Source organism: Natrix helvetica (assembly GCF_964273705.1).
Source record: "Natrix helvetica genome assembly, chromosome: 13".
NCBI lineage: Eukaryota > Metazoa > Chordata > Lepidosauria > Squamata > Natricidae > Natrix > Natrix helvetica.
This window is the reverse complement of record NC_138557.1, coordinates 5,084,674-5,100,822: the sequence shown is the minus strand read 5'-3', so window position 1 is coordinate 5,100,822 and position 16,149 is coordinate 5,084,674. Positions and strand designations below refer to the sequence as shown.

General features: G+C 45.0%; 2 protein-coding genes across 2 annotated transcripts in view; one reads left to right on the top strand and one right to left on the bottom strand.

The window, feature by feature from the left end:
* The first annotated feature begins 1,294 nt into the window (after positions 1-1,294).
* On the top strand, positions 1,295-5,816 carry BHLHA15 (basic helix-loop-helix family member a15). Its single transcript, XM_081966041.1, has 2 exons — positions 1,295-1,448; positions 4,794-5,816. Exon 2 carries the CDS (start codon positions 4,990-4,992, stop codon positions 5,500-5,502), a length of 513 nt encoding a protein of 170 aa, XP_081822167.1. The 5' UTR covers positions 1,295-1,448; positions 4,794-4,989; the 3' UTR covers positions 5,503-5,816.
* A 5,178-nt stretch (positions 5,817-10,994) lies between these two features.
* TECPR1 (tectonin beta-propeller repeat containing 1) overlaps positions 10,995-16,149 on the bottom strand; it is a gene marked incomplete at its 5' end in the record, with an annotated part of 31,997 nt that continues 26,842 nt past the window's right edge. The window contains 3 exons of the mRNA XM_081965491.1: positions 10,995-13,400; positions 14,619-14,738; positions 15,069-15,175. Coding sequence (XP_081821617.1) covers positions 13,215-13,400; positions 14,619-14,738; positions 15,069-15,175 — 413 coding nt within the window. The remainder of the gene's footprint in view (positions 13,401-14,618; positions 14,739-15,068; positions 15,176-16,149) is intronic.

The following is a 16,149-nucleotide window of genomic DNA, read 5'->3' as shown; positions in this document are numbered from 1 at the left end:
TGTACATCAGGAAGTTTATGTAACAAAAATCATAGGGGAGAACCTTTTTCCGATTGGGGGTTTAATACAGCGATGAGGTTGGTGGCAATATGCTAGCTAATTAAATTCCAGGTCGAATTTATCTTTAAACTGTGTGTAAATTTTAAAACTGTTAAGATTTCTACTGTATATTGATCATGCATAGTGTGATCCGAGGCTGCTTGTAATTTAAAGAACTTTATTTAATATTCAAAATAAAAATAAAGCTATATATATTTATAAGCCTGGAATCGGACGTTACTTCTGTTTTGACGCGTTCCACGGCACGTGACATTGATTGATTGATCGATTGCGTCGTCGGATCTCTTTCCTAGCGACCACATAGCTAGTTTTTCCTCCCTAAAAGGTGCCATTGAAAGAGGGCAAAATATCCCCGTAGACCCTATTGTCTTCTTCAACTTTGCCTTGTTGGCCTGAGAAAGTCTGCGATTACTTTGTTCTACAATCATGTTTGCCAAAGTTAAAAAAGCATAACGTTTGGAGGTTGAATAAATGAATTCTTAAGTAGATATGAAATCTGATATTGGCCGGAGTGTATATGTGTGTGTGTGGTTGTGTGGTTGTGTGTCTGTGTGTGCTGGGGGGGGGGGCGGGGGGAGTTTCAGAAAGAAGCAACTAGGCGAACCAGTTTGCAACTTGGCCGCTACCCAAAGAGAACATTGAACTTACAGTTCTTCCTTTCTCCCTTTCTTTTCAATCTCTTTAATTTTTCCCTTGGATCTTCCCTCGTTCTTCCTATTTGAGCCAAATGGCTTTGCCCCCATCTATGGATCAGAACCTCAGCTTTTGAGGATCAAAACGTCGCGTTTCAGGCTGTGTCCTGGGTTGGCGCTTGCCCCCCCCACCCCTCAAGCACAGCTGCCCCACCTGTGAGTATCCCAGAGTTGCAAACGAAGGCATGTAGGCAATCTCAGCACCTTAAGGAGAGCTGCGGAACTTCAGAAAAGGTTGCATTTGGTGCCACCTTCCTTTCCATGCTCGAAAAAAAAAAACCATGCGCAACCAGAGAAAGACTAAAAGTTGGGCTTCAGACCTCCAACGTTGGCTGTCAGCACCCCAACTCTTTGTCTTGCACCATGCTAGAAAAACTTCCCTGCCCCAAGTTCTGGGCCTCCATCCTAGAATCCGAGTTGAGCTGCAGCCGCACGAGGGAAATATTCTGCTCCTAACCTTGCCGTTCTTGGCTTATTTGCAGTAGACTTGGCCATGCCAGACTCCGCCTCCCTACCTGTTAGTGCATTAAAGTGACGTGTCCTAGCCCAGGTGAGCAGTCTGTGGGCAGGCGGGGATGGGCAGACGGCTGGCTTCCTGGGAGATGGGCACCCTCTCCTCCTGAGGCTGGGTCTGCGCCTTTTATGATCCCATGCCAGGTTGGAACGGTTGAAAGATGCCGTCGGCACCTGCTCCAGGTAGGAATCGAATCATTTGTGGCCTCTTCGATTCAGAGCCACCCTAGGCAAATATTTGGGGATGAAAGAAGGGGTGATCGAATGGGTAGGTGGTCTACAAAAACTCTTCTTCTACAAGGTCGATGGAGGACAGACGATCTCTCTTGAAATGTCTTCAAAAATCCTCTTTCCCCCCCTAAATGGAAGACTTAGGAGCCTTTCTGTGCATGGTTATCTTAACAATAACAGAGTTGGAAGGGGACCTTGGAGGTCTTCTAGTCCAACCCCCTGCTCAGGCAGGAAACCCTGTATCATTTCAGACAAAGGGTTGTCCAATCTCTTCTTTAAAAAACTTCCAGCGTTGGAGCATTCACAACCTCCGAAGATAAGTCCTTCCCCTTGATTAATTGTTCTCCCTGTCAGGAAATTTCTCCTGAATTCTAGGTTGCTTCTCTCCTTGATTCATTTCCATCCATTGCTTCTTCTCCCTTGGAGAATAGCTTGACTCCCTCTTCTTTGGGGCAGCCCCTGAGATTTTGATACACCGCTATCGCGTCACCCCCTTAGTCCTTTTCATTAATCGTTTTCTGTGTCTCAAATATGGGGAAAACACACCAAGGAACCAATTACTGAACCTCTCCAAAAAATAAAAATAAGGGAATATTGAGCTCTTTAGTCCTAGATGAGAAAGTCACCCCAGTATGAATATACCGAAGAGTTATCCAAAGACCACTTCACTTCCCCGGACACAGACCTAGTTTGGCAACCCCATAGATGTACAAGCTAAGAATTGTGGTTTATAAACAATGGCCGAAGGCTCAGTGGCTAAAACACTGAGCTGGTTGATCAGAAGGTTGGCAGTTCAGCGGTTCGAATCCCTCGCGCTGCGTCACAGAGTGAGCTCCCGTTACTTGTCCCAGCTTCTGCCAACGTCCCGTGCACCTTTGACGTTGAGTCATGCCGGCCACATGACCACGGAGACGTCTTGGGACAGTGCTGGCTGTTCGGCTTTGAAACGGAGATGAGCACCGCCCCCCCTAGAGTCAGGAACGACTAGGACGTATATGCGAGGGGAACTTTTACCTTTACAATGGCTGAGCCCATTGTAGAAATCTTCCCGGGTCGAACCGAATACATTTTGCACCAACAGGTGAGCTGCAAAAGGAATATTTGCAATATGGGAATATATCCCAATATTTTATTGCCTCTATCTAATTTCCTTTTTAACTTTTGTAATGTTGTACGCCGCCCTGAATCCTTTGAGAGAAGGGCGGCATATAAATCAAACAAACAAACAAACAAACAAAATAATAATAACAATAATAATAATAAAGCTGACTTAATTTGATGTCTCTCTCTCTCTCTCCCCCCACTGTTCCATCCAAAGGACCGAGACATTAAGTAACGTCCGAATCCTTCCCTTCCCCTCCTCCTCTTTCCTTTTGGGATGTGAACACCTGATTAACCTTTGTCGCAAGGACAAGCGATTAGATTGTTCTGTGTCATACATCGTACACAACTCTTGGCTGGTGGGCAGGCAGTGGGGGAGGGGAGGTTTTACGACACTCCGTGGGGCTGTGGGTATCACCCAATGCGTTTCATTCCACTTGGTTTCCTCTGAGCTTTTAATTGGGGGGGGGGGGAATGTAGTTTGTAGTTTGGGAAAGTTTTCTCCGCAATTTGCATTCCTCTTTGGATCCTGTCCCAACCATTGGCAACTTGGCCAAATACCCTGATAAGGTTCTGTATCGAGGTATTTCGCCCTTCGAAAGCAGGGCCATAAGAGCAACCAATGTTTTTAAAGGTACGTCTAACCTTGAAATATAGGTGTTTTAAAAGCTGGCAGGAAAGTAGACTTGGATGGACGGCCTGCCACAGAAACATTCTCTCTTTATTTGGGGAATAATAAATTCTGAGTGGCATTTCTTTGCAATGGAGTCGAAGCAGGGGCGGTATTCTGTTTAAAGCCTTCCTCAGCCCAAAAGCTCAAGAGAGTAAAACAATAGTAAAGAGTGAGTAAGAGTCCAATTCAACAAAATGGGTGGCCCATGCCTTTGATCTATCTTATTAACCCATTATTATATAATTATATGAAAGGTGGCTCAGGAGTTAAGAGGCTGAGCTGGTCGATCAGAAAGGTCGGCAGTTCAGCGGCTCGAATCCCTAGCGCCGTGTAACGGAGTGAGCTCCCGTTACTTGTCCCAGCTTCTGCCAACCTAGCAGTTCGAAAGCATGTTAAAAATGCAAGTAGAAAAATAGGGACCACCTTTGGTGGGAAAGTAACAGCGTTCCATGCGCCTCCGGCATTGAGTCATGCCGGCCACATGACCACGGAGACGTCTTCGGACAGCGCTGGCTGTTTGGCTTTGAAATTGAGATGAGCACCGCCCCCTAAAGTCGGGAACGACTAGTATATATGTGCAAGGGGAACCTTTACCTTTTATATAATTATATATAAGATATTATTACTAGATCCTCTCTTTTTTACCACCCTGTAATGCCTTAATTCGGGGTAGAATCAGGGTGACTGGATGGAGCTGAGCATTTACTGGCCGGGTGCCCTTCCTGATGCCTATGCGGAGTTAGCAGCAGATAATTATTATTACTAGAGACTACACGATTGTAAAAAAGGAAGAACACAGACCTTTTGGACCTGTGAATGCTTCTTTTTTGTAAATCTATTATGTTTTCATTCTTTTTTGAGTGCCAAGAAACTTTGGGCAGAGTTATTGTAGATCAGTGTTTCTCAATGTTGGCAACTTTGGAATTCTGGGAGTTGAAGTCCACACATCTTAAAGTCACCAAGGTTAGGAAATACTGTTGTAGATCTTCTGTAGAAGTTCAAAATATCTCAAGAGCTGATCCTTCTGTGTGATTTTTAACGTGGGAGAGAAGTAGGTTTGATGTAAAGGTTTCCCCACAATCTATGGGTGCCCCTTAAGAATAATTAGGTCTTGGATAACCATTTGTCTGAAGTGGTGTAGGGTTTCCTGCCTAGGCAGGGGGTTGGACTAGAAGACCTCCAAGATTCCTACCAATTCTGTTATTCTATTCTACTCTACTTTACTCTATTCTATTCTACTCTATTCTAAATAGAAATAGGTAGTCAAACAAGGTGGTTCGGTGAGTTGCCATTTTTAAATCCAAGAAGACCAGATCGCTTGTCTTCTTGTGTTTAAACTATCGTAAAACTCTCCCAAGCAAGAAATTCCTTGAAAAATCAAAACTTGAGAAAAAACTAGCTTGAGAGTGGAATATGTTCTAGGTGGGCATCATTTCTATCACCTCTAGATAATTTTTCATTCAAGAAATCTCTCCAAAGTGATCTACTACTACTACTACTACTACTATTATTATTATTCACAGGATTCCCCACCTTCCATGGATCCTGGCATGTCTAGACCACGATCAGATTGAGCTGACAGCTGAGGAAGATGAAGATGTAACTAGATAAAGTTGATGTCTTTGTTCAAAAAAAAAGGATCCGTCCTTGGGTTGACGTTGGGCCATCCTTCTGCTAGGAGATGAAAGTCTAATTCCTAGATCGTTGGTGTCACCAATCATGAAGGCCAAAAGCAAAGGAACCAAGCGTCGGAGCGCAGTCAATGAAGAGACTTTAAGCCAAGAACCCACCCCGAGCAGAGATGATCTCCTGAAATATTCACGGCACAAGGAGAAGAGGAACAAGGAAAGCCCAAAGGTGGCCTCCAAACTTTCTTGGAACAGCAAGGATCGGCGCTTGCGGAGGCTGGAGAGCAATGAGCGCGAACGCCAACGCATGCACAAACTCAACAACGCCTTCCAAGCGCTGAGAGAAGTCATCCCTCACGTCCGAGCGGAGAACAAGCTCTCCAAAATCGAGACCCTCACGTTGGCTAAGAACTACATTAAGTCCCTCACCTCCACCATCCTCAGGATGACCAACGGACACCACCCGATGGTTGAAGGCACGGGCTCTGAAGGCAAATCCAAACTCTATGAACACTATCAACAGCAGTGCGAGGAAGGAGATGTACCCAAGGAGCAGCTTCAGAAGTACTCCACCCAAATTCATAGCTTCAGGCAAGGCAGCTAAAGCTGGCTGCACACCTGCAATTGTCTTCCAGGGACCCAAGAAGACATCCAACCTCCAAGTGGACATGTGGGGTTTTTCTCCGTAGTTTTGCAAAATGGAAAGCCAGTTTTGAACTTCTGATATATGAGAGGACCTGGGCATGCCATGAAACCCATCTTACGTTCATAAGTATAGAGTCTTATAGGTCACATTGGGTCTCCAGCTTGTGCGGGGGATTGATTTAGAAGACCTCCAAAGCCCCTTCCAACTCTGCTATTCTGTTATAATCCATCCAGATTTTTTTAAATAGTTTAGTTTCTTAAAAAGTAAGCATTTTCTAAAAAAAAATTAAAAAGGAAAAGAAGCCAATATTCCTACAATGAATGTAAATCCTGCAAGCTGTTAGTTATCCCATGCCAGGAAGATCTCCAGATGTTCTTCAAGTTCAATACCTATTAGTTGTAGCCCTTACGATCCATGATGAGGGACGTTAGTGTTAGCTCCTCAACATCTGGCGATCCAGAGACCCCACATTTCTGGCTTTAAGCTCAAACTAGATGAACTCATGTTAGAATTTTTATGAAGGTTGTATATGTGTTTTTAAATGATAAATCAGCATGCAGGACTCTAGATGACAGGTAAGGTAAAGGTAAAGGTTCCCTTCACACATAGTGCTAGTCGTTCCCAACTCTAGATGCTCATCTCCGTCTCAAAGCCGAAGAGCCAGCGCTGTCCGAAGACGTCTCCGTGGTCATGTGGCCGGCATGACTCAACGCCAAAGGCGCACGGAACGCTGTTACCTTCCCACCAAAGGTGGTCCCTATTTTTCTACTTGCATTTTTTACGTGCTTTCGAACTGCTAGGTTGGCAGAAGCTGGGACAAGTCACGGGAGCTCACTCCATTACGGGGATTCGAACCACCGAACTACTGACTTTTCTGATCGACAAGCTCAGCGTCTTAGCCACTGAGCTACTGTATCTCTCTCTAGACGACAAGACTTTGTACAAAAAAAAAGGGGCCACCACAATCTCCTTCGGGATCAGGACGAAATAACATTTGTATTCCAATAGAAATAGCCGCTTCAGGATAGGACTACAGTAATGGATAGCGAATAAAGATCCCTTTGTCCCCATCTTTAGGGTTTTGATCTACATAGTCTATATTTTGTTTTAATTTTTTTAAAAAAAAAACATCAATAACCTCTCATTTTGCTGTCTGTATTTTGCATGCTGACAGAAGATTTATGTTTTCAATCAATGAATTAAATAGTCAACAGAATGTTTTTGGCCTTCATTTCTGTATTCTGGGACTCGGCGTTCTGCTATTGGTGAGGAACATGAGTAGATGTTTCTCCAAGCTGAGTTGACAAAGTTGACAAAGTTGGTTTTTAAAGACTTAAACGGGGTCTAGGGCTTTAAACATCCAAAGGAAACGTCAAATCTGTTCGTCTAGAGCCGCATGTGGCTCTTTCGTCCCTCTGCTGCGGCTCCGTTGCTCAAAATATGCATCGCAACCGCCAGTGTGCGACACCCGCTGGCACGCGATTGATTGAGCTGCTCAACTCCCCGGTAGGCCAGCCATGGTTAACTCCAAGAAAAGAAAAGTTTCAGAAGAAAACAAAATGTTTAATTCAACTACATAGATTAGTTTTGTGACTGTTCAGGAAATACCGTATTTTTCGAAGTATAAGACACACCCAGATTTTGAAGAACAAAATTTTAAAAACGGCCCGTTTTTCGCGAAAACGGGTTTATTTTTCATCAAAAAAGAACACGAATAGACTTTAGGGGGCTTATAGAGTGTTCCTGGGGGCTGGGGGGGGGCAAAAACAGGCAAAAAATGATCCATTTTTCGTGAAAATGGAACCGTTTTGTGTCAAAGAAAAGGGCATGCATAGCCTTCGGGAGACTTATAGAGTGCTCCTGAGGACTGTGAGGGGGGGGGAATGGCCCGTTTATCGTTCATTTATGTCCTCCTCAGCCCCCAGGATCACTCTGGAAGCCTCCTAAAGGCTTTGCACGGCCATTTTGGTGAAGGGGGCGAGATTTTGGGAGGCCAAAAATGCTGTATTCAGTGTATAAGACGCACCCAGATTTTCACCCTCTTTTTTGAGGGAAAAAGGTGCGTCTTATACTCTGAAAAATACGGTAGTCAGGCACGGGAAGGTGGCTCCCAGTGTTTTCTTTTCTATGGGAAACGGGTCCAAAACGGCTCCTTGAGTGTTTTAAGGTTGCCAATCGCTGTTCTAGAGCGTTGAGATGAAAACAGAAAGGCCACCTCTGGCCATGTTTAGAGTTGAGCGCCAACTTATTTATGTAATATCTCAATCCGCAAGAACAGTGTTTCTGAAATCTGGCCACTTGGAGATGGCTCTGTCCCTCCCCATATGCTGGATTACAACTCCCATCTTCCCCTGCCACCATTGCCCCACAACCGCCCAACCATCTAAGATTATCAGCCACTGTAAAAGGAGGAAAAAATGCCTTCTGCATCTCATTTATATATGTATAAATGTAAATTTGTAACACAAATACATACATACATACATACATACATACATACATACATACATACATACATACATACGCTGGTAAGGCCTATACGGGCATGAAATGTTCTGTCCCATGTTGGGCAGACATGTGTGGGCATTTGCAGCTCTGGCTTCGCGGAGTTAAAAAAAAAGAAATGGAAATAAAAATCCTGCAGAACGATTACGTTCGGGAGGGAGATGCAAGGAGGAACGAATCGTCCAGGTACGACAGTCCCAGCAGATTGAACGATTGCTTCAACAGCCCGGCGGTTGCGTTCCCCTCCCCGCTTCTGCCTTGGGTGACATTCAACATGTCCCCGTTTTGCAAGAGAACAAAGCCGTGGAAAAGGTGCAACAAAGAATGGCTGCGAAAGGTCACCGTTGTTTACCGCTTTGGCAGAGGTGCCCTTGATCCAAGTGGAATCTTCTGCATCACTTGGGACGATTAGGGGAAGACTGATTAAACACAAACAATGCCCTCTTCGCCGAGAACGAGACGATTTTAAGGGGTGGCTGCGGAGGACTTGAATCTGTTCTCCGGCGTTTGATCAGACTTTCCTACGGGCATTGTCTTAAGTTCACCCACTTGCAGAGACCTGGATTGTTCTCCGGTTGGCATTTCGAGTGCGGATGTCACGCTGGGTAGGACCACGATGTTCTTCTGGATGGGATTCAAGGCAGAGTTGAAATCTGTGCCGTTGTTTGGAGCCATCAGAGGTGGCACCAAGTAGATCTCTAGAAAAAACCCTTCTTTGTTGTTTTCTGTGGGACTTAAGGAACACACTTAAGATGTTCCTTGGGGGTAACATCTCAGCTAAGTTCACCTTCTCCGCTCCAAAGTTGGAGGTTGGACAGAGAATTTAAGATCCTCTACTGCTTCCAACACCGATTCTTATATAGGTTCTCCTCGTTGATCAGGGGGCTGGACTAGAAGACCTCCAAGATCCCTTCCAGCTCAATTCAAAATAATTCTAATTCTAATTAATTCTAATTCTATTCTACTGCCCCACAGAGAGTATTTTAACTTACTGCCCCTGTGTCTCGTTTGCCAACTGCCCAGTGGCAGATAGGACAGCGCTCCAGAGGGTCAACGTCATTGCCCAGAGGGTCATGGGTTGCCCTCTTCCCTCTTTGGAAGAGCTTGATAGCTCCCACTGCCTTAAGAAAGTTCGAAACATCCTTAAAGATCCATCTCATCCTAGGCACCCTTTTTTTTTTTGAACTATTACCATGTGGCAGGCGGTACAGGATAATAAAAACAAGGACAAATAGGCTGAAAAACAGCTTCTATCCCAGGGCAGAAACTATATTGAATTCTATGGTATAGTGCCAGGATGGTGAACCTATGGCATTCGTGCTACAGGTGGCATGCAGAGCCATTTTTCAGGCGCTGCCCTGCCAGCTGGCCAGCGCGCATGCATGCACTGGCCAGCTGACTTCAGCCTTTTTTTGAGGCCATTTTTCGCCCTCCCCAGGCCCCAGAGGCTTTATAGGAGCCTAGTGGGGAGGGCAAAAACAGCCTCCCCCGCCCCTCCTGAAGGTCCCTGAAGGCTCCGGAGGGCTAAAACCGGCCCTACGAGCAAACCACAAGTCCGTTCCTGAACCCGGGAACAATCGCAAACCACTTTGCACAAGTTAAGCAGGTCAAGATACTACAGTATCCACTTTCCACCTTGGTGCCAACCCAAACATCGCTCCTCTTAATCTCTGTAGAAGACACTTACAGGGCAGAGCAGAAAAGCCAGTTTGGGAGGAAGAAAGCCCTTTCTCTCGACACTCTTCGGTGCATCTGCTCACACTTCTTCCGGCTTGAAACAGCCAGCTGAGAGGAACAGCTCAACGCACAAATACCCTGCTTGTAAAATCAGGTTCGCGTTTGATGGCTCCCCGCTCTTCGCAAAACTAGGAATTCTGGTTGTTGTTGAGGGTTGGGAAGAAACTCTGACATGACCCCTTCTCACAGAGAGCAATTTAACTCAGAAAGAACTACTACCCCCCTCCCTTCTCTGTAGAAAAAAATTGCCATCGCATAATACTATTTTCCCAATTTTTACCCTGTTTCCCTGAAAATAAGGCCTCCCCGGATAAAAAGCCCAATCGGGCTTTTGAGTGCATGCACTAAAATAAGCCCTCCCTTAAAATTAAGAGCTCTCCGAAAATATTGCAACATAGCAGCAGCCATGAGGTGCCTCCTGCACCTCCAAAATAATTTAAGATCTCCCCGACAATAAGGCCAAGCGCTTATTTTGGGGGGTCAAAAGATGGACGCACGCCTCCCAAAACGGACCTCTGCTGTTTTCCCAATTACATAGGAGCCAGCCGTGTGCAGCAGCTGCCCAAAAAGCCAACACAGTTCTAGGCTGCATCAACAGAGGGATAGAATCAAGATCACATGAAGGGTTAATGCCACTTTATAATGGCTTGGTAAGGCCACACTTGGAATATGGCATTCAGTTTTGGTCGCCACGATGTAGAAAAGATGTGGAGACTCTGGAAAGAGTGCAGAGAAGAGCAACAAAGAGGATTAGGGGACTGGAGGCTAAAACATATGAAGAACGGCTGCAGGAACTGGGTATGTCTAGTTTAATGAAAAGAAGGACTAGGGGAGACATGATAGCTGTTTTCCAATATCTCAGGGGTTGCCCCAAAGAAGAGGGAGTCAAGCTATTCTCCAAAGCACCTGAGGGCAGGACAAGAAGCAATGGGTGGAAATTAATCAAGGAGAGAAGCAACCTAGAACTAAGGAGACATTTCCTAATAGTTAGAATAATTAATCAGTGGAACAGCTTGCCTCCAGAAGTTGTGAATGCTCCAACACTGGACGTTTTTAAGAAGATGTTGGAGAACCATTTGTCTGAAGTGGTATACCTACCTAAGCAGGGGAGGGGGGACTAGAAGACCTCCAAGGTCCCTTCCAACTCTGTTATTCTATTCTAAATCAGAGTACCTTTAAAAGAAAGGAAACGTTAAAAACGAAATGTACACGGTTAACATCCGATCTGATTTTATTGTCCCCTCTGGGTCATTTCGATTCGTGGCGTGGGTGAATTTTTATTGAGGCGTACGCGTACATTCTTCACTTCTCCTTCCCCAGCGGAGAAAAAAAAGAAAAGAAACCCAACGGTGTCCTCAGTGATGGGAAGGGAAAAGGTGTCCCGCTTGAAGATTGAATAAAATGTGAACATTTCATAAACAGGTGTCCGCGTATCAAGAGCCACTCGTGCCACCATTTTTTCTTTCTCCACCCCCCCCCCACAGCAACAAATACAAAAATATTTCACTCTGAAAAACCGATACAAAAGGAACCGTCCTGATTTTAAAACAGAACAGCTATCCATCCTCTCTTGTTGAGAACATGATGCTTAAAACACCCTCCTCCTGCCTGTATTTTTCCCCCTAGGTTACTTGGTGTCACAGCTACCTACCCATCCAGGAGCTAAAAGGGAAAAGTAAAGGTATTGATTTCAAATACATTGTGGAGCCAGGCCACAATGTTGCTTGTCTCCCTCTCACACACAAGAGGCAGTGTGAAGATACACAACTGGATTGAAAACTCCTTGTTCTGATTAAGGTCAACAGGGCCCATCAAGGAGGCAGGAGTGTCCTTCGCTTAGCTATTTTAGTGCACTTTTGCGGAAAGGAAAGAAGGAAGGAAGGAAGAGGGAGGGAGGGAAAGAAGAAAAAGAAAGAAAGATGAGGAAGGAAGGAAGCGAAGTATGAAAGGAAGGGGAAGAAGGGAGAGGGGGAAAGAATAAAGTGAGAGAGAGAGAGAGAAAGAAAGAAAGAAAAAAGAGAGGAGGGGAAATGAGAAAGAAAAAGAAAGATAGATGAAGGAAGGAAGGAAGGGAAGTAGGAAAGGGAAGAAGGGAGAGGGGGAAAATAAAGTGAGAAAGAGAGAAAGAAAGAAAAAAGGGGGAAATGAGAAAGAAAAAGAAAGATAGATGAAGGAAGGAAGAAAGGGAAGTAGGAAAGGGAAGGAGGGAGAGGGGGAAATAATAAAATAAAGTAACGTAATGTTACGTGACAGAGAAAGAAAGAAACAAAAGAGAGAAAGAGGGGAGGGAACGAAGAAAAAAAGAGATGAAGAAAGGAAGGAAGGGAAGTAGGAAAGGAGGGGGAAGGAGGGAAAGGGGGAAAGCAAAGTAAGAAAGAAGGAAAAAAAGAAAGAAAGTTAATCAATCTATACATCTTTGAGTTGCTGAGATTGAGTGCTTTAAATCAACAGGCAAAATGGAGCCATTGACCACTTTCACAGCTGTATTTTCCCCAGGGGTTGCCAGCTGCCAATCTTGGCTTTTCAATCCCTAGCTGATTCTCTGCTCATTCTCATCATTGGGTGACAAATGTAGGACCCCCTGGAGCCTTTGAAGAATATCTATCTATCTATTTTTCTTTCTTTCTATCTATCTATCTTATCTATCTATCTATCATCTATCTATCTATCTATCTATCATCAGTGCTAGCTATAGAATTAACTAGCTGGCTCACTTCATGTCGACCCCGTCAGGGAGGCTGGCTCACCAAAGATCAGGTCCTGCCTGTGGAACATCTAAGAAAGCCAGGGATCGGGGTCAACGATACTCCGAGGGGGAGTGGGGGCTTAGAAATGAAAGGGTTAATCGACCCTGGTTCGCCTACATTGTTGGGTCATATACTGGCCAGCATAAACCAAGGCTTAGTTGATGGGAATGAATCCAGGGCTATCGGAGAACTTCAGATTCCACCAGGCCTTCGAAATACGACAATAAATTAAGGGGTTAAAACAACAACGCAAGCAGAATTCACACACTCACACACACACACATACATAACACAAACATCCAGTTCTCTCACTGAGGTCATGGGACATGCAGTCTCTCCGTTCAACTATCTCCAAATCTTGATCTTCTCCATCGTGTATCTTCTCCACTGGGAGGAGGGGGTTGAATCTTGAACTCCCAGAATGCTCACGGAGAAGGAGGGAATTCTGGGAGATCACAACCACACACAACTGGGAAACTGCCTCCACCACCCTCCCAGGTTGCGGCATCACTTCGACGAGGATGGGGGATGACAGCTGCGGTCTCTCCAAAGGGACACAAGATGGAAGGGTCGGTGTGGACTTCATGCTTGGAGTTGACTTGGTCTCCTTGGACGCTCAATGAGCAAGCGTTCCAAAATCAGCCTGGTCTTCCGGGTAGCTTCCGTGATCCAGAAGACAAGTCAACACTGGACAGCGTTTTGGTCCAAGTCTTGGACGCCGTCGACAAAAATGGTGGTTTGGGGCTGGTTGCTTCCATGAACCTCTAAGCTACTAAGGTTGCGAGGAGAGCTACTGGGACCATCCTGAGCCACCATCTTGGTTCTTTCGGTCGAGTTTCCTCGGACGGTGATGTGTTCCCATCCTCCCTGCAAATTCAGGAATCGGGAGGGAATGGTTTATATGCAGTTGACGTTGCTAATGTGTAAATCCCTCTCCTACAACTTTTGCCATTCATTTAATTCTATCGAGGCCGAGGTGGCGCAGTGGTTAGAGAGGGGTACTGCAGGCTACTTCTGCTGACTGCTAGCTGCAGTTCGGCAGTTCAAATCTCACCAGGCTCAAGGTTGACTCAGCCTTCCATACTTCCGAAGTGGGTAAAATGAGGACCCAGATTGTTTTGGGGGGGGGGAGGGGGAGATGCTGAGTCTGTAAACCTCTTAGAGAGGGCCGTAAAAGCAGTATATAAGTCTAAGTGCTATTGCTATTGCTATTGCTATCTCTCTCTCTCATTCTATCTATCTTATCTTATCTTATCTTATCATCTTATCTTATCTATCTATCTATCTATCTATCATCTATCTATCTATCTATCTATCTATCTATCTATCTATCTATCATCTATCTATCTTATCTTATCATCTATCTATCTATCTATCTATCTATCTATCTATCATCTATCTATCTATCTATCTATCTATCTATCTATCTATCTATCTATCTATCTATCTATCTATCTATCTATCTATCTATCTATCTATCTATCTAATCACCCATCTGACATAAAGTTGTTCCAACTACACAACTTGGGCCACACCAAATTCTGCTTCAAAAGTCAGAAGGATTCACCTCCCTGGACAATCAGAAAGCTCTAAAGGAAATTAAAAAGCCCAAGACATCTCCTCACCAACTAATCAACACTCATAGAGAGTAAGACCAAGATTAACACTAGGCCAACCATCTATAAGTAAACAATACTCCATTTGAGGATCCATCAACTCAGACAAACAAACTAACATTAAACAGCAGCCTAATCAAGGAGCTAGCAAAAACACTCCCACCAACACAAAACAGAGCAAGCAGCGTGTGTGTTTAGCGCTCATTGAGCATGATGGTTTTCTGGTAGACGTTTCATTATCCAACTAGGTAACATCATCAGTTAATGTATAAAAACAGAGGAAACACAATTGCCTTCAAGTACTGATGATGTTACCTAGCTGTGTCACGAAACGCCTGCAAGAAAACCACCAAGCTCAGAGAGCACCAAGGACCCCCCAGTTGGAACCTTCCGCCTAAAAGACCTTTGTCTCTTCTGCTTATAGAGCTCTCTGGATTATGGAGAGGACCAGTGGTTTTTGATTGCTCACCCCAATGCCGTAGTCCCAGGAGACTCCCTTGGGTTCCAGAGGCTGCACCCCGGTCCGGTGGCAAACAGTTCCACAGCTCAGGCTGTGACTCCCTTGGACTTTATCAGCTATCACCCAGATCTAAAAAAAAAAAAACCAAAGTTACAACAGGAAAGGTGTTACAAGCCACCTTTCATTAACATGTCATGCTCCCGTCATTAATGGGCTTTCATTTGGAGGCCAATGGGGAATTTTGAGAAGGTGGCGGAGGTGCTCTCACCAAGGGGCAGCCGGAAGGGATATTTTTTCCATTCATAAAATATCTACCGTGGCAGGTAACACCAATCAGAAGGTGCACAGCTGGCTGGGGAATTCTGGGAGTTGAAGTCCACTCATCTTAAAGTGTACTAAGGTTAAGAAACTTAACTGGGTTAAATTCTTAAAAGAGATACTTTTCTGCTAGGGCCGCACCTGATCCAAAGGTCCAACAGAAACTTTCCGGACATTGTTTGAAATGTGCTCCCAACTAGATCCTTGAGGGTAACTCGGGGTGATTCCAGCACGAAACCAGAGATTACCTGTAAAAGACGAAATTTCAGACCAAGCAGAAATAAACTCATCTATATTAACTGAAGCGCTGGCTTCAGTTAATCCAGTATAGGGAGTCCTCAATTTATGACCGCAATTAATTTTCATTGCTAAGCAAGGGACTCGTGTTATGACATTTTTTTGCCACCATTAAGGGAATCACGGTGGCTCGGTGGCTAAGACGCTGAGCTTGTCGATCAGAAAGCTCGGCAGTTCAGCGGTTCGAATCCCTAGCGCCGCGTAACTGAGTGAGTTCCCGTTACTTGTCCCGGCTCCTGCCAATCCAACAGTTCGAAAGCATGTTTAAAAAATGCAAGTAGAAAAAATAGGAGCCACCTTTGGTGGGAAGGGAGCTGCGTTTCGTGTGCCTTTGGGGTTGAGTCATTCTGGCCACATGACCACGGAGACGTCTCTGGACAGCGCTGGCTCTTCGGCTTTTAAACGGAGATGAGCACTGCCCCCTAGAGTCGGGAACGACTAGCACATATGTGCGAGGGGAACCTTTACCTTTACCTAAAGGAATCACGGCCGTTACTAAGTTAATCATGTGGTCATTAAGCAAATCCAGCTTTCTCCATTGACTTTGCTTGTCGGACGCTGGCTAGGACAGGGGTCCCCAACCTTTCGGACCTCAGGGACCCCTAAATTCACAATTTTAAATCCTGCAGACCACTAATATGAATTTTTTAAAAAGATAAGTAGTCTTTCGTGCAATATAAAAAATGCAAATCATTTTCGGTGGACCATCAAAAAATTTTCACGGATCACCAGCGTGACCTCTGGACTAGGAAGATCACAAGTGGGGATCAAGTGATCCTGGGACATTGCAACCATCGTTAAACACATGCCAGTGACAAAGCCCCAGACTTTTAATCGGGTAACTGTGGGGATGCGGTGTTGGTCATAAGTATGAGGACCGGTCCGTAAGTCCCTTTTTTGACGCCCATTGCAACTTGTGAACAAT